This window comes from Saccopteryx bilineata, chromosome 9 (assembly GCF_036850765.1).
Source record: "Saccopteryx bilineata isolate mSacBil1 chromosome 9, mSacBil1_pri_phased_curated, whole genome shotgun sequence".
In the NCBI taxonomy this organism is placed as follows: domain Eukaryota; kingdom Metazoa; phylum Chordata; class Mammalia; order Chiroptera; family Emballonuridae; genus Saccopteryx; species Saccopteryx bilineata.
The window spans coordinates 30316730-30339487 of record NC_089498.1 but is presented as its reverse complement, the minus strand read 5'-3'; the positions used below and the strand labels follow the sequence as shown (position 1 = coordinate 30339487).

General features: G+C 43.3%; 1 protein-coding gene across 1 annotated transcript; it reads right to left on the bottom strand.

The window, feature by feature from the left end:
- Positions 1 to 3065: 3065 nt before the first annotated feature.
- Positions 3066 to 21364, bottom strand: ATMIN (ATM interactor). Its single transcript, XM_066242968.1, has 4 exons — positions 21003 to 21364; positions 8702 to 8827; positions 7739 to 7938; positions 3066 to 6792 (listed from the first exon to the last, which is right to left on the bottom strand). Exons 1-4 carry the CDS (start codon positions 21327 to 21329, stop codon positions 4980 to 4982), a joined length of 2466 nt encoding a protein of 821 aa, XP_066099065.1. The 5' UTR covers positions 21330 to 21364; the 3' UTR covers positions 3066 to 4979.
- Between the last annotated feature and the right edge of the window lie 1394 nt (positions 21365 to 22758).

Genomic DNA, 22758 nt, shown 5'->3' with positions numbered 1-22758 from the left:
CATCCATATTTTTATTTTTATTTATTTATTTTTTTTAATTTTTTTTTGCATTTTTCTGAAGCTGGAAACAGGGAGAGACAGTCAGACAGACTCCCGCATGCGCCCGACCGGGATCCACCCGGCATGCCCACCAGGGGTGATGCTCTGCCCACCAGGGGGCGATGCTCTGCCCATCCTGGGGGTCGCCATGTTGCGACCAGAGCCACTCTAGCGCCTGAGGCAGAGGCCACAGAGCCATCCTCAGCGCCCGGGCCATCTTTGCTCCAATGGAGCCTTGGCTGCGGGAGGGGAAGAGAGAGACAGAGAGGAAGGCGCGGCGGAGGGGTGGAGAAGCAAATGGGCGCTTCTCCTGTGTGCCCTGGCCGGGAATCGAACCCGGGTCCTCTGCACGCTAGGCCGACGCTCTACCGCTGAGCCAACCGGCCAGGGCCCACATCCATATTTTTAAATGTAGAACCTACAACTTGAGAATCCTCTCCACTTGCTCTTTCACCTGCCTCTCTTGATACGTAAACATCTATCAGTATATCTAATAAATACCATTCACAAGACTGAGAAAATCCTTCAGTAGGAAACACTGCAAAACAACAGTATTTAGCAGACTATCTTTTTTTTTTTTTTTGTATTTTTCCAAAGTTAGAAGCGGGGACGCAGAGATAGACTCCTGAATGCACCTGACTGGGATCCACCCGGCATGCCCACTAGGGGGCGATGCTCTGCCCACATCTGGGCTGTTGCTCCATTGCAATCAGAGCCATTCTAGCGCCTGTGGCAGAGGCCATGGAGCCATCCTCAGTGCCCAAGTCAGCTTTTGCTCCAATAGAGTCTTGGCTGCAGGAGAAGAGAGAGAAAGAGAAGCGAGGGGGGAGGGGTGGAGAAGCAGATAGGCACTTCTCCTGTGTACCCTGGCTGGGAATCGAACCCGGGACTTCCACACGCCTGGCTGACGCTCTTCTGCTGAGCCAACTGGCCAGGGCCCAGACTATCTTCTTGACCATAAGGACATTATATTAGCCAACATCTTTTTTACTTTATTTTTTAAGTGAGAGGAAGGGAGAAATAGACTCCTGCATGCACCCCAACCGAGATTTACCCAGCAACCCCGTCTGGAGATGGCTCTAATTAACAGAGCTATCCTCAGCGCCTGAGGCCAACTCTTGAACCAATCCAGCCACTGGCAGAAGAGAGAGAGAAGGGAGGAGAAGAAGGGGAAGAAAAGCAGATGGTCACTTCTCATGTGTGCCCTGACCGGGGATGGAACCTGGAAGTCCACATGCCAGGCCAATGCTCTATCTACACTGAGACAACCAACCAGGGCTACACTAGCCAACATCTTGCCGAGGAAGCTAGATTAAAATTCATGTCATTCAACAAAAATTGACATGTCCTCTCAGTGTCAAATCTAATCAGTGGTACTTTAACACACTTCAGATGAGAACACAAGTGTTGTGAAATACAGGAAAAATAAAATTGTATACTTGAGACTTTAAAGGCTTCATTCCTGAATCCCCTCCAATTGCACGAGCCTTCTGAAGACAAGTTTGAAAAGCATGATTTAAATATACTAGTAAATACTCTTTGGAGTATTAGATGGCAGGTTTTGATGAGCAGTTTTGTACTAGAATTAAGATAGACATTCTAAAATTAAGTCCATACAGGGTTACATGTAAATATCAACCTGTCATTTGCCACTATAAATAAAACAATACAACTTTATAACTAGAATGACTGATACATTTTCTTTATCAAAAGTAGCTTCAGCCTGACCAGGCAGTGGCGCAGTGGATAGAGCATCGGACTGGGATGCAGAAGGACCCAGGTTCGAGACCCTGAGGTCGCCAGCTTGAGTGCGGGGCTCATTTGGTTTGAGCAAAGCTCACCAGCTTGGACCCAAGGTCGCTGGCTCGAGCAAGGGGTTACTCAGTCTGCTGAAGGCCTGCGGTCAAGGCACATATGAGAAAGCAATCAATGAACAACTAAAGTGTCCCAACGAAAAAGTGATCATTGATGCTTCTCATCTCTCTTCGTTCCTGTCTGTCTGTCCCTATCTATCCCTCTCTCTGACTCTCTTAAAAAAAAAAAAAAAAAAAAGTAGCTTTAGCCTTGGCTGGATGGCTTGGTTGGAGTACTACTGTCCAGATAGGCAGAGTTTGGCAGTTCATTCCCCGGTCAGGCGCATACAGGAACAGATCAGTGTTTCTGTCTCTCTCACTAAAATCAATCGATTTTTAAAAACCGATTGATTTTTGTTGTTGACCTGACTGGGATCAAACCCACAATCTTGGTGTATTGGGACAATGGTCTAACCCAGTGTTTTTTCTTTCTTTTTTTTTTTTTTTTTAAAGATTTTATTTATTGATTTTAGAGAGAGGAGAAAGAAACGTGGTGGGGGAGGCGTGGGAAGCATAAACTGGTAGTAGTTGCTTCTCTTATGTGCCTTGAATGGGGAAGCCTGGGATTTCGAACCAGTGACCTTAGCGTTCCAGGTTTATGTTTACCCATTGCGCCACCATAGGTCAGGCCATCAATTTTTTAAAAAGTAGCTTCAAACCTTAAATGGCATCTTTCAGGTAAGTCTATAAAAATTTTCTACCTTTATTTTTCCTTTATGTCAAGGGAGCCAGAAGCAGTATTTGGTTTTCCTGCAAATTAGTGACTGAGCAAAGAACTACTCATATTCTAACCCACTTTTGTTCTTAAGCCAGAACCACATTATTTACAAAAAGTCACCCCAATATATATAAAATGGCCACATTTGGAAAATGCATGAGCTGTACTAATTTTGTTTGAATAAATTTTCTAAAAACTTAAATCCTAAGATGTATAGTTTTCATCACAATAAAAACTTTACATCAAAATAGAATATTTGGTAATGGAGTATCTTTTCATTTTGTATTAGGAAAACTGTTAACATGTTTTTATAACCAAAGGTAAAACAATAATGAAAATAACTAGCACAATCATTTCATCATGTGACTTTCAGAAGACAATGAGTTTGTGAACAAATTAAGGCAACAACGTAAGTCACAGTAAGAGTAGGTTGAAGAATTCACACAAAAAGGGAGAATTCTTACTTCTCTTTAATCACCGAATTTCAGTTTTTACAAATAATCTTAGGACAATTCAGGGAACTAAGGTTTGAGGGAAAGCAGTTCTTACTTGTACATGAAGAACTATCACATGCTCCATTTTCTGTAAATAACTTTACTGGCTGGATTTACAAACACTGTCACAGAGACAAAAAAAAATATTTTTTAAGTCATTAGATCACTGCATTTATATTTACAAAGAGCCATAAACATGCATTTCTCCTTTACTAGGAGGATTTAAATAGATGTTTGGACATTAAGGCAGTGATAATTCTAAAACACAATGAAATCCTAAGTTAAGGCTTTATGTTTGTTTTGGAATCCATGTTCAAAGGAAACTGTGACCAAAGCAAACTTTTATCTACCAGGTCAAGTTCCTATGTCTAGGATATCCATTATGAATACTAATTCTATGAAACAGGAATCAGCAACACAATTTAAAGAATCAATAGTCCCCTCCTTAGGTTTTACTTTGAGGATTTAGCCTTCAGCGGCACAAGTGTGTGCCACAGAACAGAGCATTGGGGGGGGGGGGTGGTAAGGGGTGGGTCAAATTAGAAAACCTATAGGCTATACTGATTTTTACTTGCTTGAAAGTTGGCCAACAATCAAGTATTCAGGATCTCTGAAATTCAGAAAACCCCCAAAGCATCCTTGTTCATGTTCCCATCACAAAACATAGATGTTCTTGATTATTGAAGCATCGGTTCACCTCAGTTTTCTTTGAACACTGGTTGGTACTTCCATTTCTAAACAAAGCAACAAAATGCAGAAGCTGGATCTATTCTAATTACTATCCTCAAGGCACAGAGAATATCCTTGCTAGACCAATGTCTTTCATTAGTCAAGGAAAAGATGAGAGGTGGATAAAAAGAAGAATCACTTTAAAATAATTGTTGATTGCACTCTTCCCTTTCAAGCTAATGAAATGTACCGCAATTTAGAAGAGGAATGTCCTATTCCTGTTCCAGTTTTTTGTTTTTTAAACATTTAGAGTGACAAAACTCAGCTCCAGCCTGTGTAATTTGACAAACAGCTCTGGACGGCCTACTGTAGGGAACGGGAGGGGATGTTTGTAGGGCACATCCCAGAATGAGCTAAAAAGGCATGACTTCACAACCCACTGGAATGACTGTTATTAGACTGGAAGGATCACTATTTACACTAAGTGCTGGTTGTTACTACTTCAAGCAGTACTTTTGTAATACACATCTTCTGGGGAAATATTGTACTCTTACATTGGTATCAATAATAGTTCATGTAGAGAAGGAATGACAATAACTACATGAACACTGCCTAAAAAGCTAAAGGCAGATGTAATTTTCTTTTGTGTCTGCAAGTCAGAAAAGAGATGTCAAAGCAGAGGAAGCTGCAAGGAGCCTAGTCTCAATCCATTTCAGCGTTGGCATTTAAATCTGATGGCGTGGCATCAAATTTCTTTAGGTATTACTATCGGGAAACAGGAATTTCTAACAAGCACTGTCAAAAATATTCTAGGTTCAATTTAAGTAATTCACATTTCAACTAAAATATTTTGGAGATTTGAAACGTCTGCATCCTACCTGTTAAGCTTAGCTTCAGCTAAATCACCAGATGGGTTTTAAAGGTGTGAAATTCCTTTTTTTTTTTTTTTAAGATGGGAAAACTAGATGTGAAAGGGCAAATGTAGGCAACACAATACAATCCTTTTTAGATCAACATCTTCACTTTATAATACACTCACATTTATACACAAATTTCATGTTTACAAGTACAAAAGGCAAAGAACCTCAAAGAATCAAAGCAACTGCATGTAATTACATTCCACAAAGTTAATACTGTTGTCTCCACTCTTCATTTTTGCAATCCCGAAGGAAATTGTAAATGCCATCTCACAGGTGGACTCCCCTTTTAGAAGTTGGAGACTGTGCGTGGTTCTGCACATGTCTGGGTTTCTACAGAGCTGAACTGAGATTCCATTGTGTTCCAGGCCAAATCGGCAAGAAGAAAGTCATCCATTGCTGTTTGTGTTTCATTGCTGGTGAAGAACAAGCTCCCCAGGGTTTCAAAGCCAGAACGCATGGTCTGCGTTTCTGTGCTGTTCAGCTGAACCTTGCTTTCTAGAGCAGACAGGCTTTTAGCAGAGGAGATTCCTTCAGTTTGGGTCTCTGTGTCAGATGAATCAGTACTCATGGAAAAACTGGAGTGTTTCAGAATACTTCCCAGAGGCAGATGAGGACTACTGTCTAAAAAGAAGTTTAAGTCTGTCTGTGTCTGCGTGTCAAACATTTCAAGGCCTAAGAAATTAGAATTTCCCCTGCAGCTGTAGGGCTGGGGAGAAGTGTCTGCAAGAAAGAAGTCAGTTTGGGTCTCAATGTCCAGTGACTCTAAGACTGGTTCAGTGGTCATGGTGTTAAGCTCACTGTCTTCCGTTTGAGTCTGGATATTTGAGGCTGAAAAGAACTCCTCAATATCAAAATCAATTGCAGGATTCTGGGCTGAGCCAGATGGGAGCTGGGTGTCAGATCCAGTATTCGTGTCAGACAGAAGACTACGATTGTCCAGAGTCGGACCAGGCAGATTACTTGACAAGATGTTTTCTAAGTCACTTAATAAATCCATAGTTTGGGTCTGATTATCTGTCATGTTCTGGGAAGGAAGCATACTGTTCTGTGCACTGAAGTTTATAATTGGTGCAGATTTCTCAATATCTTGATTTAAAGTTTTAGGGTGGTTCTGAGGTAACAAGCCATGAGCTACAGTCTCTCCTACTAAGCTGCTGCTTATAATACTGTCTGTAGAAACACCATAGGATGAATGGATACTCTCAAAAATGCTGCCGCACATAGCAGCTTGGTCCATTTGTACTCGGTCATCTGCTGGACTATCTATTCCACTTGTTTGAGTTTCTCTGGAAATCCCACCTGACTGGAAACAGACATCTAGAAATGCCTCAGTCTGAGCAGCTATAGATGAAGTCACTTTAGAGCTGGGCACAAACGTCTGAGTATGAACACTGATGGGAAGAGAAACTTGAGAACCAAACGTCAAATCAGTCTGAGAACAAGAAGACACAGAGGAATCAGGGCTCACCCACGGGGCAGAAGGTATAAAGTGTTGTGTGGCGTAAGACAGATCTGTCTGTACATTGATTGAAGAAATGCTGTTCTTTTGACATGTGTTCCCTAGTTCTTGTAAAGGATTAGACAAACTTTTACTCAAGTTCACTTGAACACCTGTACTAATTGGCTCAACAGCAACAGGATTTACAATTTTTGAAATAGGGAGGCTCTCCTTAAGAGAGCAGGCCTCTGAATCAAGGCCAAGGATCAGGGTTCCTATGGATAAGGGCAGTAAGTGCACAGCACCCGGGGCAGAGCCCTGATGATTGACGCCTAACGCCACAGGCTGGGCCGAGGAGTCAGCTGTAGGCACAAAGACAGGCATAGGAGAAAACTGCATAATGGGTAGTTTAACCAGTGCCACTCTGGGCTTTGGTAAAAGCAACTTCTGAGGATATCTTGGAGCTGTTGTAAGAGTCTGCTTTCTGGCATTAGAGTGGCAAGAGTCTTCAAAAGAAGTGACTAGCTTTATTTCTGAAGTTTCTAATTCTTGAGTGTCTGGTCTTGGGGCTGGTTGGCTGCTCAGCGATTCAATGGTCTTACTGGACAACTTCTGGTTGTGCAGGCAGTTTTCCATTTTCCTTTTCTTACCAGGTGGATCCCTGAAAACAATGACAGGTAAAAAGAGGTCATATTCAACCCAGTGAGAGAAATCCCTTCTTTTGCAGCTCTTTGAGACCTGGGCCTGCTCTATGGCAGGCAGAAGTTCAGAAACATCCAGACAGAGAAGAAGGAAGCATACCTTTCTGGGGGAGGAGGAGTTACAGCTCTAAGGACTAGAACTCAACTTAGATCTCTAAGCATAAGGAAACTAACATTATCTAATGCAAGTTTTATCGCTTTTAAAGTAGAAAGCTGGCCCTGGCCGGTTGGCTCAGCGGTAGAGCATCGGCCTGGCGTGCGGGGGACCCGGGTTCGATTCCCGGCCAGGGCACATAGGAGAAGCGTCCAGTTGCTTCTCCACCCCACCCCTCCTTCCTCTCTGTCTCTCTCTTCCCCTCCCGCAGCCAAGGCTCCATTGGAGCAAAGATGGCCCGGGCGCTGGGGATGGCTCCTTGGCCTCTGCCCCAGGCGCTAGAGTGGCTCTGGTCTCAGCAGAGCGACGCCCCGGAGGGGCAGAGCATCGCCCCCTGGTGGGCAGAGCTTGGCCCCTGGTGGGTGTGCTGGGTGGATCCCGGGTGCATGCGGGAGTCTGTCTGACTGTCTCTCCCCGTTTCCAGCTTCAGAAAAATACAAAAATAAATAAATAAATAAATAAAAAATAAATAAAGTAGAAAGCTAGTAATACCCCATATATAAATTTGACCTTTAAAATGAAGTACAGTTTCACAATAAGGGACCCGCAAAGGGAGTTGGCAGAAAGAATAAGGAAGGACTGGGTCAAGCAGACATGGATCCTTTGTTAGTACTGCTGCCATTTCTTAAAGTCCCTTCTTCCATGTAACAACTTTTCTCCATTACTCCTCCTTTCTTACACTAAAGGCTTTCCAGGTCATGTGAGACCCTTCCTACAGCTATGGACTTTGGGCCATAGTTCTCCCCCTTTACCTGTGTTCTGCAGGGATCTCATGGCCAGTTCGGTAGATGTGGGACTGTAATGCAGTTCTGCTGGCATAGGGACAGCCACACGTGCACTGGAAGGTCTTGCCACAATCCTCTGCGTGTCTTTTTAAGTCCCATTCAGTGCCATATGAATTGCTGCACTTACTACATTTATGCTTCTTTTCCGCATGCATTTTCATAAAGTGCTAGGAAGAACACAAAGGGACCAGAATGAAAAACTGCAACTGCTCAAAATATTTCAAAGACCATCAACATACTCAAATTAACAGTGATTTTACATGATATAACATAGCAGTCCAAATCAAAAGAATGTAAAAGCAGGCAAATTGCAGTTTATCAAATGCCTCTTGTCCCTATCACTTTTGCTTTGTGGAAAGTGTGGAGACAGTTTTGGAAACAATTCTTGGTACCCAGTATTTAGGTTCTAATCTATACATAAGTGCTGCAGAACAAAGTCTTCGGCAATACTTCCCACAGGACCCCCTCCAGCAAGCCCTCGGGGAAGTATTTCATCTGTCAGTTTCTTCCAGTTCTGGATCACCTCTTTCCCAGTAGCTGGGCCCCTCCCTCCTTTTAAGATAGCTGCTTCTGAAGTAACTCTTTCACTGCATCCTGCAGTTTCTTACTCCTTTGGGGAAACATTTTCTTTCTGCCTCGTCTGACCTTGGAGGCGCACAGAATCACACAAAAGATATGAAGTACCCATTATCTCCTTCTTTGCATTGGTTGTTTTCTCTCTCTGAATCTACTTCTGGACACCTTTCCTTCCAGAACAAGCCCGTTTCCTTTGCTTGCATTACACCTTACTCATCTTTCCCAACTGGAAGACTCTTGTGCGGTACTTTCTGCTCAATTCTCTAGATGTTTGGTAAGTAATCAGATTGCACACTAGGTTTATACCATTTGCATTTCATCCTCAGAGAAATATACTTAAGATAAGTAAAATACCTGTTTTACGAGAGAAAATTGAGAAAATGGCCTTTCAGGGCCTCTAGGGCATCCTTCGATTGGACAACAGTAGAATTTTGGTACAGTTTTCAAATCTTTTCTTATTGTTGGATTTACTATGCCATCCTGAAAAAGAAAAATTGCTTTAAATAATTATTTTCAAAAAAGAATCCAATACAGCAGGCTGGACATGAAAACAAGGAATGATTAAAAATGGGAACAAGGGATCTTTTTTGGGAAATGAAAATATCCTAAAATTGAATTGTGGTGATGATGGTTACACAATACTAAAATAACTGAATTATTCACTTAAAGTGGGTAAATTTTATGGTGTGTAAACTATCACTTCAAACTACATTGTTTAAAATCCTATCTGTTCCTTTAAACTATATTTATCCTAAACCTACAATCGCTGCCTTTTGTGGATGAAAAAGGGGCTCTATAACAAATCTAACTGGGCGATCTGCCCATCAGTTCCTAACTGAGCAGATCATGGTGAGTAGTCAGGCCTCAGGTCTATAACATCCCTAGAAACAGTTTATCTTTGCTTTATGTAAACCCTGCCCATTGTTTTTGTACATTTAGGTTAACACGCCTTTGAAGGGCCTCTTTTTCATCCCTCAAATGTGTAATCACCCTCAAGAGAGCACCTAATCTTGTTAACTATCCTGCAATTCAGCCATAAAAAGACTTTCCTGACTTGCTTTTTCTCACTTTCATGTAATCTCCCTTCTTAATTCCAAATGTATAAAAGAAAATGCAAAGTTATTCTTTTTTATTTGGTGAGAGACAGTTGATAATGAAAAGCACCAACTAGTAGTTGCATCACTTCAGTTGTTCACTGACTGCTTCTAATATGTGCCTTGACCAGGGGGCTTCAAGCCCAGCCAGTGACCCATTTGCTCAAGCCAGTGACCATGGGGTCATGCCTGTGATCCCACACTCAAGCCAATGACCCCCATGCTCAAGCTGGTGAGCCTGAGTTCAAGCCAGTGACTTCGGGGTCTCAAACCTGGAACCTCAGCGTCCCAGGTTGATGTTCTTTCTCCTGTACTACCACCGGTCAGTTTGCATCCTGATCATTCTGGGAAGCATTTTTCTTAGTTGAGATTTCGCTTCCAGGCTTGTCTTTTGTTTGGTGCATATAAACTCTTAAAAACCTCATAAAAACCTCATAAAATTTTTCTACAGGTTCTTAACATCTTAAAGCCACTTCTTTATTTGCAAGTGGTATATTGACAGTTTATCAGGCTCAAGATTTCTGTATCATCCTTAAGTCTTCCCTTGCTTTTTATACTACTGTTGGGCAGATAAAATGTATTATGCTCACTTTGTTAAAGAGGCCGTTGCCCAGGTGATATTAATGTGTGTTGAGAATTGTAGCATGAGGCTTGGTTTTGGGATTAAGCCTTTCCCACCCTTTTTGGTGTAAGGTGGTACAATCCAATCATGCCTCAGAGAAGTGACTTTGTATTAGAGACTTCCCTATTTTGTATATTGGATTAGAGGTTGTGAAGCTACACTATAAAATAGGGGTAGAACGGGAACTTGCCGCTTGGTTCCTGAGGTTAGCATGAGAGAGCAGAGAGAATAGAGCCAGCAGCGGGAGGAGGCCACGTGGAGGAGGCCAGGAAAAGCAGCCAAGATGGTGGAGTGCTGAGTGAGATGCCAGTTTGTACAGAGTTTGTATCTGGGATAAGGAAGGAGATGGGGAACTGAGGAGAATAAGTCTGGTGAGCTAGAAACTTTGATTCTAGGAAACTCGGATAAATCAGTAGCTTTGTGAGCACTGAATGTGACTGGGTTTTGGAGCCCAGTGTGTATTTTTACTTGCCCGCCGGGTGCAAGGTGGGATTAAAGGCTATGGCCCACCAGTTTTTGGCTCCATGGTTTCTTTACCGACTGTCCGAATCCAATGCGAACCTGCAAGGGCTGGGCTGCTCCGATAGTGGCCCTGGCCCTGGCTCCTGGCTTTACAACTACCCCCAGTGTCTTAGTGTGAACTCTTGAAAAAAACTACTTTGACTATGATGTCACCTTCCTGATAAATAGCATCATGACTTTCTCTATCATATTGCCCCTAAAGTAGCTAAAGCTAGTTGACCCAACTTTTATGTAGCATGCTACGTTTAAAATTAATAATTATTATAATGACCAGTACTAACATAGCTTTTACTACTGTGTCAGGCTCTGTTCTAAGCACTTTATATATATTAACTTGTAATTTTAATAATCCTTTATTATTATTATTATTTTAGTAATCCTTTATTATTTGATTGACTTTTTGGCTAGGAGTTTTCAAATACTTGGTAAATTAATTTAGCTTGAAGTACTCTATCTTGTTGCCTTTGATGACATACTTTGTTGACAGACCTCAGGTGTAAGACCCCTGATGACCTCTAGCATAATTCATGTCTAATTGCCTTCCAGGTGGCCCTAAAGGAAGGTGGGACAGCGGGCCTCTCTACAGGTCACTGGAAACAACAGGACATGTGCTGAGGCCTCAGCTGCTATTGCAGCACCTAGATGTTCTGGTCCTCTAATGTTCTGATGAGAAAGGATTCATTACTTTTGGAACCTGCCCATCTCCTTTCCCATCAGTGAGTATCCAAAGAAAGCAGAAATTAATAACTGCCTGGATAAGACTTCTCTCTAGTGGAACATGTTGATCTTATTGAAGTATGTGTCCATTAATTTAGAGGGGGAGAAGAAGCCATTTTTGTTTTACTTTTAAACAACATAATTTATCTTTCAACGATGTCATATTCAGTCAGTTTTCCTCCACCTCTTTCACACTGGTCCATCTTTTATAATCCTATGGTGCTGCACTGTCTAGATATTCATATTCATTTGGGTTATTTAAATGATCTCCTAAATAATTTTTCTTCCTATTCAAATGTTATAGCAAATTTGACATTCCAAAAAATTATTTGTATATATCATCTAATTAATGCTCTTTTAAAAAAAGGTATGTAAAATAAAATCCCTCACTATGCCTCCAATTTACCATTATAAACATATCCCTTTCTGTTCCCTTTTCATATACTATCCGACTCAGCCTAACATTCTTCATACTTCCAATTCCACCTTTTTTTGAGAGAGAGAGAGAGAGAAAAGAGAGAGAGAGAGAGAGAGACAGGAAAGGAGAGATGAGAAGCATCAACTCATAGTTGCGGCACCTTAGCTGTTCACTGATTGCTTTATTATATGTGCCTTGACCGGGGTTGGGGGTGGGCTCCAGCCAAGCCAGCTACCTTGGGGTCATGTCTATGATCCCATGCTCAAGCCAGTGACTCTGCATTCAAGCCAGATGAGCCTGTGCTCAAGCTGGCAACCTTGAGGTTTTGAACCTGGGTCCCCAGCATCTCAGGCCGATACTCTATCCACTGTGCCACCGCCTGGCCAGGCCAACTCCACCTTCTATATCCATTTTTGGATGACTGTCCTTCATTGAAGGTCTAGTTTGTCCCACATCCTTCTGTCTCCCTTCAAGCAGAAAGCAACAGTGGAAAGAGCACTGTGGCTGTAAGCCATTTCTACCACTGATTTGCGGTGTGGCCATAGATAGGGTCTTTAATCTCTCAGAGCCAGTTTACTCATTTCTAAAACAGAATAGAGTAGCCTGACCAGGTGGTGGTGCAGTGGATAGAACGTCGGACTGGGATGCGGAAGGACCCAGGTTTGAGACCCCGAGGTTGCCAGCTTGAGGGCGGGCTCATCTGGCTTGAGCAAAAACAAGCTCACCAGCTTGGACCCAAGGTCGCTGGCTCCAGCAAGGGGTTACTCGGTCTGCTGAAGGCCCGCGGTCAAGGCACATATGAGAAAGCAATCAATGAATAACTAAGAAGTCGCAACGCACAACAAAAAACTAATGATTGATGCTTCTCATCTCTCTCCGTTCCTGTTTGTCTGTCCCTGTCTATCTCTGCCTCTGTAAAAAAAAACAAAAACAAAAAACATGCTTACTAAAACAGAATACAGTAGTTGACTCTCAGGATTATCTTGTATTGGATTAGCACAGAGCCTAACCCAGATCACATTTGCAATAAACAGCACTCCCTTGTTCTGTTCACCAAACAGATCTAAAGATCTAGTCCTTCAATGAATTCCAAGATGGTATCTAATTTAAGCTATATTAAAAAAAATTTCTTTTTAATTGAGTTTTTAGAGAGAGTGGATGAGGGTGGGAAAGAGGGAGAAACACCTATTTGTTGTTCCCCTTATACATACATTCACTGGTTCATTCTTATATGTGCCCTAACTGGGGATCAAACCCATAACCTTGGTGTATCAGGATGATGCTCTAACCAACTCAGCTACCTGGCCGGGACTAACTTATATACCATCATTTTCTTCTAGTTTCAGTCTCCCCAATCAACTACATTTCTTGGGAGCAGAAACTATTTTATACACCTCTTGATATTGCCTTCACCCTTAAAGAAGAGAGCAACTACATGCTAAATGCAGAGCCTTTTAGAAAGGCAGTCCAGTGTAGGCAGTGGTCTCAACCCTGGTGGCCTGTGAAGAGTCAATCACTTGAGGCACTTAAAAAGAAAACACCTGTGCCTGGACCCACCCTTGGTTATTCTGATATAATTAGATTTGGATGGGGTTTGGAGATCTCTATTTTTTTTTTTTTTTTTTTGTGAGAGGCAGGGAGGCAGAGAGACAGACTCCTGCATGTGCTCAGACTGGGATCTATTGGCAAGCCCTCTAACTGGGAGATGCTCTGCCCATCTTGGGCCGCTGTTCCACAACTGAGCTATTTTAGTGCCTGAAGGGAGGCCATGGAGCAATTCTCAGTGCCTGGGGCCAACTTTGCTTGAACCATTTGAGTGATGGCTATGGGAGGGAAAGAGAGAGTGAGAGAGATAGAGAGGTTGAGGTGGAGAAACAGATGGTCACTTCTCCTGTGTGCCCTGACTGGGAATCGAACCCGGGACTTCCACATACCATGCCAATGCTTTACTGCTGAGCCAACCCTGCTGGTCAGGCCCAGAGTATTTTCAATGCCCTAAAAATCCTGTGCTCTGCTTATTCATAACATCCTTCTCCTTAAACCCTGGTAACCATTAACCTTTATACTGTCTCCATAGTTTTGCATTTTCTAAAATGTGTCAATTAGTTGGAATCATACAGTATGTAGTTTTTCCAGATTCTTTTCTTTTCTTTTTTGTGTGTGACAGAGACAGAGAGACAGAGAGAGGGACAGATAGGAATAGACAGACAGGAAGGGAGAGAGATGAGAAGCATCAATTCTTTGCTGTGGCACCTTAGTTGTTCATTGATTGCTTTCTCATATGTGCCTTGATGGGAGGGGGCTATAGCAGATCGAATGACCACTTGCTCAAGCCAGTGACCTTGGGCTTCAAGCCAGCGACCTTTGGACTCAAGCCAGTGACCATGGGGTCATGTCTATGATCCCACACTCAAGCCAGCGACCCTGTGCTCAAGCTGGTGAGCCCACACTCAAGCCGGCAACCTTGGGGTTTCAAACCTGGGTCCTCTGTGTCCCAATCTGATGCTCTATCCCAGGAGTCGGGAACCTTTTTGGCTGAGAGAGCCATGAATGCCACATATTTTAAAATGTAATTTCGTGAGAGCCAAACAACGACCCGTGTACGTTAAGCATTATCCAATAAAAATCTGGTATTGTCCTGGAGGACAGCTGTGATTGGCTCCAGCCACCCACAACCATGAACATGAGCGGTAGGAAATGAATAGATTGTAATACATGAGAATGTTTTATATTTTTAATGTTTTTTTTTTTAATTAAAAATTTGTCTGCGAGCCAGATGCAGCCATCAAAAGAGTCACATCTGGCTCGTGAGTCATAGGTTCCCGACCCCCACTCTATTCACTGTGCCACTGCCTGGTTGGGCTAGATTGTTTTTTCTCACTTGGCAATTTGCACATAAATTTCCTCCATGTCTTTTCATGGCCTAATAGCTTACTTCTCTTTAGCACTGAATAATATTCCATTTTCTAGGTGTACCACAGTTTATTCATTCACCTACTGAAGGACATCTTGGTTGCTTCCAAGTTTGTTTGTTTTTTGGTGGCAGAGACAGAGAGAGTCAGAGAAAGGGACAGACAGACAGGAATGGAGAGAGATGAGAAACATCAATTCTTCGTTGCGGTTCCTTAGCTGTTCATTGATTGATTTCTCATATGTGCCTTGACCAGATGTGGGGGGGCTACAGCAGACTGAGTGACCCCTTGCTCAAGCCAGTGACCTTGGGCTCAAGCTGGTGAGCCTTGCTCAAACCTGATGAACCCGCGCTCAAGCTGGTGACCTCAGGATCTCGAACCCGGGTCCTCCATGTCCCAATCCGATGCTCTATCCACTGTGCCACCGCCTGGTCAGGCTGCTTCCAAGTTTTGAGAAGTTATTCACTCCTCTTTTTTATTTTTATTTTTTTTATTTTCCTTTGTATTTTCTTTTCTTTTCTTTTTTTCTTTTTTTCTTTTTCCGAAGCTGGAAACGGGGAGGCAGTCAGACAGACTCCCGCATGCGCCCGACCGGGATCCACTCGGCATGCCCACCAGGGGGCGATGTTCTGCCCCTCTGGGGCGTCGCTCTGTTGTATCCAGAGCCATTCTAGCGCCTGAGGCAGAGGCCACAGAGCCATCCCCAGCGCCCGGGCCATCTTTGCTCCAATGGAGCCTTGGCTGCAGGAGGTGAAGAGAGAGAGAGGAAGAATAAGGGGAGGGGTGGAGAAGCAGATGAGTGCTTCTTCTGTGTGCCCTGGCCGGGAATCGAACCTGGGACTCCCGCACGCCAGGCCGATGCTCTACCACTGAGCCAACTGGCCAGGGCCTTTCACTCCTCTTTTTTAAATGTCTTCTATCACCTCCTCATCTTTCCTTTTCCCCTGTTACTATCATTATTCAAGTTCTCCTAACTGTAAGAACCATAACCTCCTAACTAATTTCTAAAATGTCAATCTTTTTCATGTAAAGGTGTTAGATTCATCTTTCTAAAGTATAGCTCTGATCATGTCATTACCTCACTCAAACATTTTCAACAGTATCCCAATACTATCCAAGCCCAAATTTCTTTAGCCTGGAACATTCAAGTCGCTTGCCGTATAGCTTCAAAGTGCCATGCTCTTCTGTCATTTCTCTATTATAGCTAATGAAACTACCATATTTTTCGCTCTATAAGATGCACCTGACTATAAGACACACCTAGGATTTTAAGGAGGAAAATAAGAAAAAAAATATTCTGACCCAAATGGTGTGTTAAAATATTTAATAAAATACCGTATTTTTTGCTCCATAAGACACACAGGCATTTTCACCTCCACTTTTGGGGGGGAAAAAGTGCGTCTTACGGAGCGAAAAATACAGTACTTAAAATTCTCCAAACCATTTCAAGGAAAGGAATATATTTGTATTTTATGTTGCATTTGGGAATGTTTTAAACAGAGTAAATGTTCAATAAAAAATTGTGGTGTTACACTGAATATGCTCAAGTGGCCATCAAAACCAGAACTGTATCACACATCAGGATGAGACATTAAAGACAGCCATTAAACATCAACAATCTCCTTGCTGTTATTATAGGCGTGGCAATAACCTGACACTGCTGACTTCCCAGTTCTCAGAGGGCCAATTCTTCAGCTTCTGACATCACTGTCTCTCCACCCCACTTCTGGGCCTTCTTCCCATTCTTGTCCTGAGACAGTAAGAGCAAAGGCTGGCCAAGATGAGAACAGAGGAGATAAGAAATGGTGATGGCACAATAAGACATGAAGTGAGAGAGCAATGTTTTTGTTCTGAAGTTCTATAAACATTTAAGAAAATTCACCAGACCCTTTGTGCCTTATCTTTTGTGTACATAACTGAAAAAAAAAGTACACAGAAAATTATAAATACATAAAATACTTCATGTTTTGTGTATTTTTTGGGGGTGCTTGTTTATGAAACATTTTAAAATAAAACTAAACATTTTTTTTTTCCTGAAGTGAGAAGCGGGAAGCAGAGAGACAGACTCCCTCATGTGCCTGACCGGGATCCACCCTGCAAGCCCACTAGGGGACAATGCTCTGCGCATCTGGGGCCATTGCTCCATTGCAACCAGAGCCATTTTAGTGCCTGAGGCAACGCCATGTTGCCATCCTCACCGCCCGGGCGAACTTGTTCCAATGGAGCCATGGCTGCGGGAGGGGAAAAGACAGCTAGAGAAAAGGAAGAGGGGGAAGGGTGGAGAAGCAGATGGTCACTTCTCCTGTGTGCCCTGACCGGAAATCAAATCCAGGACATCCACAAGCCGGGCCGATGATCTACCACTGAGCCAACAGGCTAGGGCCTTTAAAATAAAAATAAAAATTTCATAAAATGTTTATGAAACATTTTAAGTAAAATAATTTTAAAAGGAACCCATGAGAGTAAACAAAGAAATAAACAAGATGGAATAAAGTAAACATACCGAAGAGAAATGCAAGAGGAAGGACACAAATGAAGATGATAGGGTGAAAGGAAAGACTGTAATAATCACGGCAAAAATCAGAAGAAAAGGCATCATAGCTACTCTAGCACCTCACTGCCTTCACAGAAAGCATCTAAGAAGGAAACCAGTTTGCTTTGTTGTTCTTATTGTAAATTTAAAATTAGAAGTCTTTGTACAATATGGTTTACAAGAGCAACTTGGAATTATTCCTTTCCTTGGCTTTTAAAAAACTTCCTGGAAAATACATGATTAAAAGCAAACCCCTGGGCTGAACACAATACAAAACCCCTTAAGCATGTTTTAAAATATAAATGTTGCTGGATAAGAGGTTCTTTAAGGGCTCTCTCTCCTGTGCTTTTCACTGCTTTCAAACACAATTAATAAAAGAATGGCTAATATGTTGAGAGGAATACAGGGGAGGGGGGATGCAATTGGGGCAACACTAGAATCTATGTAAACACAATAAATAAAAAAAATAAATTTAGTTATTTAAGAAAAAAAAAGAATTGCTATCAAGAAATGCCCGTTTACTCCTACTCTCCCTTTCCCTGAATCACCGGCTTTCACTTCTCCATGGATTACCCCTATAGGCAAGGCCAAGCTAGGGTATTTTGATTTCCTTATAGGATACGGAATATAGACATATATCTTAAGAACCCACATGAAACCAAAAGGCAGCTTGTACCCTTTACCTCACAATCCCACTCTTATTCATCATCCTTCACAAGGGTTTGTTAATAATTTCTGTTAAGGAATATCTGGTTAGGGGCAGGGTATCCTGTGAGGAAAGATTAGAATAGAATAAGCACCATACAGAAAATAATGTGGAAGGGAATGAAAATGATCTCAATTAGAAAAATATAAAAACTAGGAAAAAAACTAGAATTATGCAAATAGCTGTAACCAAGAGAACAAAAAGGAAAATTTCCACCGAATATTATGCAAATGAGCCAACCACATCAACTTGGACTAGCTTCAGAGCAGAAAGTAGGTGTACACAAGTGACTATTAGTGGATCTCTGGTCTAAAGATAGACCCCTTTCAAAACCATAGGGAACTCCCAGTCAGTCCTTGCCCCCAGGCTTCCTCCTTTCAATACTTAGAGAACATCAAAAGTAATATTTGAATTCAAGAGCCTCTATTCAAGATCCAGCCTGGCCTGTGGTGGCACAGTGGATAAAGCATCGACCTGGAACACTGAGGTCGCCAGTTTGAAGCCCTGGGCTTGCCTGACCTAAGCATATACGACAAGTAATCGAACTAAAGTGAAGCAGCTATGAGTTGATACTTCTTACTCCGCAACCCCTCTCTGTAAAAACAAAACAAAACAAAAACAAAACAAAAAAAAGCCTCTATTCAGGATCCAGACTGAGAATACAGATTTGCCACACTGGGTCACTACCACTCTGGATATAGCTCTTTTGTCAGATAGGTCACATTCATTAAAGAAAATAAACACCCTCCCTTTCTATCAAGACAGCAGATTCTAGGCTGCTGTGTACCATGGTTAGAAAGGCAGAATAAGTCAGTAAAGTGAGCTTGTTTGACAAGAAAAAACCAACGATGGGTCTTGGTGAGGTTTCTTTAATTCCTGCTGAAATAGGTCTCCCTAGTGACTTAGGAAGGAAACTCAGAAAAGTCCGTTTTTCTCATTGTTCAAGATTTTTAGTTCAGAAAGGGATCTTGAATATACTATGCTATCTTCAGACAAGAGAAATCTAAAAAATGAATCTGACTAGAACTGGAAGAATGCCTACATAGGTTCTAAGCATACTGATACTACGAAATACTAAAGGCTAAGTAAAGATCTGACTGTCAAAGTTTGTATTCTCCTCAAACATATTCCTCCTTCTTAGGCCTATTATATCTTCTGTATTGGTATCTTCAGAATTTAAATTTACATATTTAAAAAAAGAATTAGAAGTAAATCTATTGTATACATACTACCATAGTCCTGAAAAATAAGTGCTATCTTTTTTTTCCCTTGAGAGACAAAGAGAGAGAGAGAGAGAGAGAGAGAGAGAGGGGAAGGGAGAGAGATGAGAAGCATCAACTCGTAGTTGCATCACTTGTAGTTGTTCATTGACTGCATCTCATACGTGCCTTGACGGGGGGCTCAAGCTGAGCGGTGACCCCTTGCTCAAACTAGCGACCTTGGGCTTCAAGCCAGTGACGTCTGGGCTCAGGCAAACGACCATAGGATCATGTTGATGATCTCATGATCAAGCCCATAATGCTATGCTCAAGCTGGTGAGCCTGCACTCAAGCTGGGGACCTCGGGGTTTCGAATCTGGGACCTCAGCATCCCACGTTGATGCTCTACCCACTGCACCATCAACAGCAAGTAAGTGCTATCTTTATGCTTAACAGATGCTTCATAAAGTTTTGAGAGATGCAGAGCTCCGGACAGTAATTCAAGAAAAAATACCGTAACTGTTAAGAAATGCTTCCTAGAAGTGATGTTCAGGCCAACACAAGGAAGGTCCGCATTAGACTGACAACTTCACTTGCGCTCAGAGATGTCATGTCCACCTTAGCTGTCTATTAGGGGATGACACTGAGGTGGTGATGGCTATTGTACGTGAGCTAAAGAGAACCAGGGGGTTAGGCTTTAGAATTTCTACAAATATATATTCATCCACTCAAGTTAAAAAACAGCAAATAAAAGGATTTAATTAAAATTTAGAATGAAAGAGAAGCACATTCCCAGAGTTACTTCACTTGTGTCCTGGAGACAATCCAAAACTATTGAGGAAAACTGCAGCATATCACCACGTACATTTCCTGTTTGGGTTCCTAATCTTCATATGAGAATGCTGCTGCATCTCTGTTCAGTTGGTGCTTTTTAAAAGGATATTACCCTTCATGGGCAATACATGTGCCCTATTAAGACTTCTATTGTTAAATGCTTATTAGAAACTTGATTTCTAAGGAAGTTTCCAAAGAGGATTTACCTGCGGATAGACAGGTCATGCAATATACTAGGTAATTTAAACTTTGCCCTTAATCAACTCAGACTGCCAAAAGCTACTTATGCACAAAACTGCTTTCAGTGACTTGGGGTTCTGAATTACATCACTGTTGGCAAAGAAAAACTCTAAATAGTGGAAGGAAACTTTCTATTGTAATGACTGAGAAATTATGATTTAATAGGTCTGAGTGGGACTGAACAGCTGGATTTCTAATAAGCTTTCTCCACAGCTGTGCATTAAAAGCTGAAAATCACCACCCACTTTTCCATAAGGTGGAAGGGATGTTATACCGCGTTCCCTCTGTCAGCAGATCCACAGGGAAAATTTCCCCGAGGTCTCTCATTCCTGAGCTGATTTTATCGACACTGAAACTTGTAACCGCGCAGCCACATCTGCAGCTGGCTCCCTTTGAACTACAGCTCCGCACCTAAAGGCCCGAAGGAGGTGTTGTGGGCGTGGCAGGAAGAACAGGCTTCAGGACTAGTGACCGGGTTTAAATCCCAACACTACTCAGGTTTCGTAATCGGCTTCTCATCCATAGAATGAGGACAAGACGCGAAGTTACCGCGAAGTAAGAGGCTGGCAATCCCGGCTGGGGGGAGCCTGACAGCCGAGTGGCATGACACAGTGTTTTCCTCGTATTACGCGTTCCCGCTTCCTAGCTCCCACCTTCCCCGGCGGGACGCCCTCCTCGGTCTGTCCCTTTTATGTACTTGAAAGCCACCTCTGATGCCGGCTGGCGGAGGCTGGACTCGCACAGCGCTTTCTGGAGCCCGGGCCGCGCCGCCCTGGCAACCGGACCCGCGCCCACGCCCCCGAGCCAGGCGCTTTGTGGCGCCAGGCCTGGGGAGGCGCCGTCCGGCGGCGGGCTCACCTGCAGGCGGTGGCTCTTGACCAGGTGCATGTTGAGCGCGGGGCTGTTGGGCAGGATCTTGCCGCACCCGCGCACAGTGCACAGGATGTTGGTCCGCACGGCCCGGGACAACTCGCTCACCGACGGCTGGATCAGCTCCCCGACCGGCGGCGCCGAACCCGCGGGCTGCTGCCTCGCCGCCGCGGGCCGAGGCCGGCTGCCCCTCAGCCGTCCAGGTGGCCCGCACAGGCCCGAGGCGGCGGCGGCTCCCCTCGCGGCCGCCACTGCGGCCGGGGCGCCCGAGGCCAGAGCCGCGGGTCCCACCGCCGCCGCCTCAGAGGCCGCCATGGTTCCCGCACAGCAGCCGGGACGAATGCGCAGGCCCCGCCTCCCTCCATGGCCACTTCCGGTAGGGGCCGGGCCACCCAGCTCATTAGCATCCGGCCGCACCGCCCCCTGTCGGCGATGAAGTGCACGTCTGCGGAGAGCTGCTGCCGGATGAGGCGGATGGGTTTCAAAACTTCATTGGGATTCCTACGAACAGGTGTAAAGTATTGGATCTGCTGATCCATTTTTTTTTGCCCCCCTAGAAACCTGGCCTCGGGAAATAATTGGATAGAGAAAAAGTAATGCGTTCAGAAATTTCCCAAAGATTAGAAAAAAACCTAAATGTTCAACAGCAGGACAGGCAACAGTAAGGTGAATTCCAGCTACGTTTATTTAGGGTTTACCATGTTGCCAGACATTAGGAAATGCACTTTTCTTTTAGTGTCTCATTTTGTCCTCAAAACTGCCATAGCAGGTCTGTACTAGTTAACTTTCCTCCCATTTTGCAGAGAAGTAACTAACTAGTCGTAGGTCATATTATACAAACGAAAGGATTGCTACAATTGACAGTTAATCAATTTAGGGAGGCTGGATTTACTTGTCTGTATTTTAACTGATGAAATTATATTACTATTTGGGAGACTGTGTAGCTCAGGGCAGGGTTCTAATACCTAAGTACCTAGAGGGACTGGGTAGGTCAGGTACAGGAGCCCATCAGGCGTAGGAAACAGGGAGAAGTGAGGTCTGTAGTGAATTGAGAGATACACCCTTTGTTTAAAGGAAGGGAGAGAGATGAGAGGCCTCAATTCTTCAGTGCGGCACCTTAGTTGTTCATTGATTGCTTTCTCATATGTGCGTGACCAGGGGGCTCCAGCAGAGCGAGTGACCCCTTGTTCAAGCCAGTGAACCCACGCTCAAGCTGGTGAGCCTCTGCTCAAGAGCAGATTAGCCTGCGTTCAAAGCCGAGGACCTCAGGGTTTTGAACCTTGGTCCTCTGCGTCCCAGTCCAATGCTTTATCCACTGTGCCACCACCTGGACAGGCTGCTACTCATCTTTGATATCACTAGGTTTGTTTTTCAAGATTTTTATGTGAAAACAGCCAACTTTTTAATATTAACCTCTGTATTAGTTTTCTATTGCTGCACTAACAGATTACCACAAACTACTGGTTTAAAACAACACAGATTTGTTATTGTTGAGGAATTTAAAAAGAGCCTGGAGGCTTTGGCTAACAATACATGATAAACTCTTAAAGAAAGAAAAGTTAAAATTCCTTATGGTAAAAAGTACATGCTTGAGAATGATCAGTCTTGCATTCTTAGCCCTAGGATTGGTCTAGGATGATTATCAGTCGGATGTCAGGCAGTCAGGATGATAGATGCCAGGTGGTTCAGAAATGGGAGCCACATCTGGTGTGTCCTGTGGTCTGGACAATGAAATGTCAGGTGG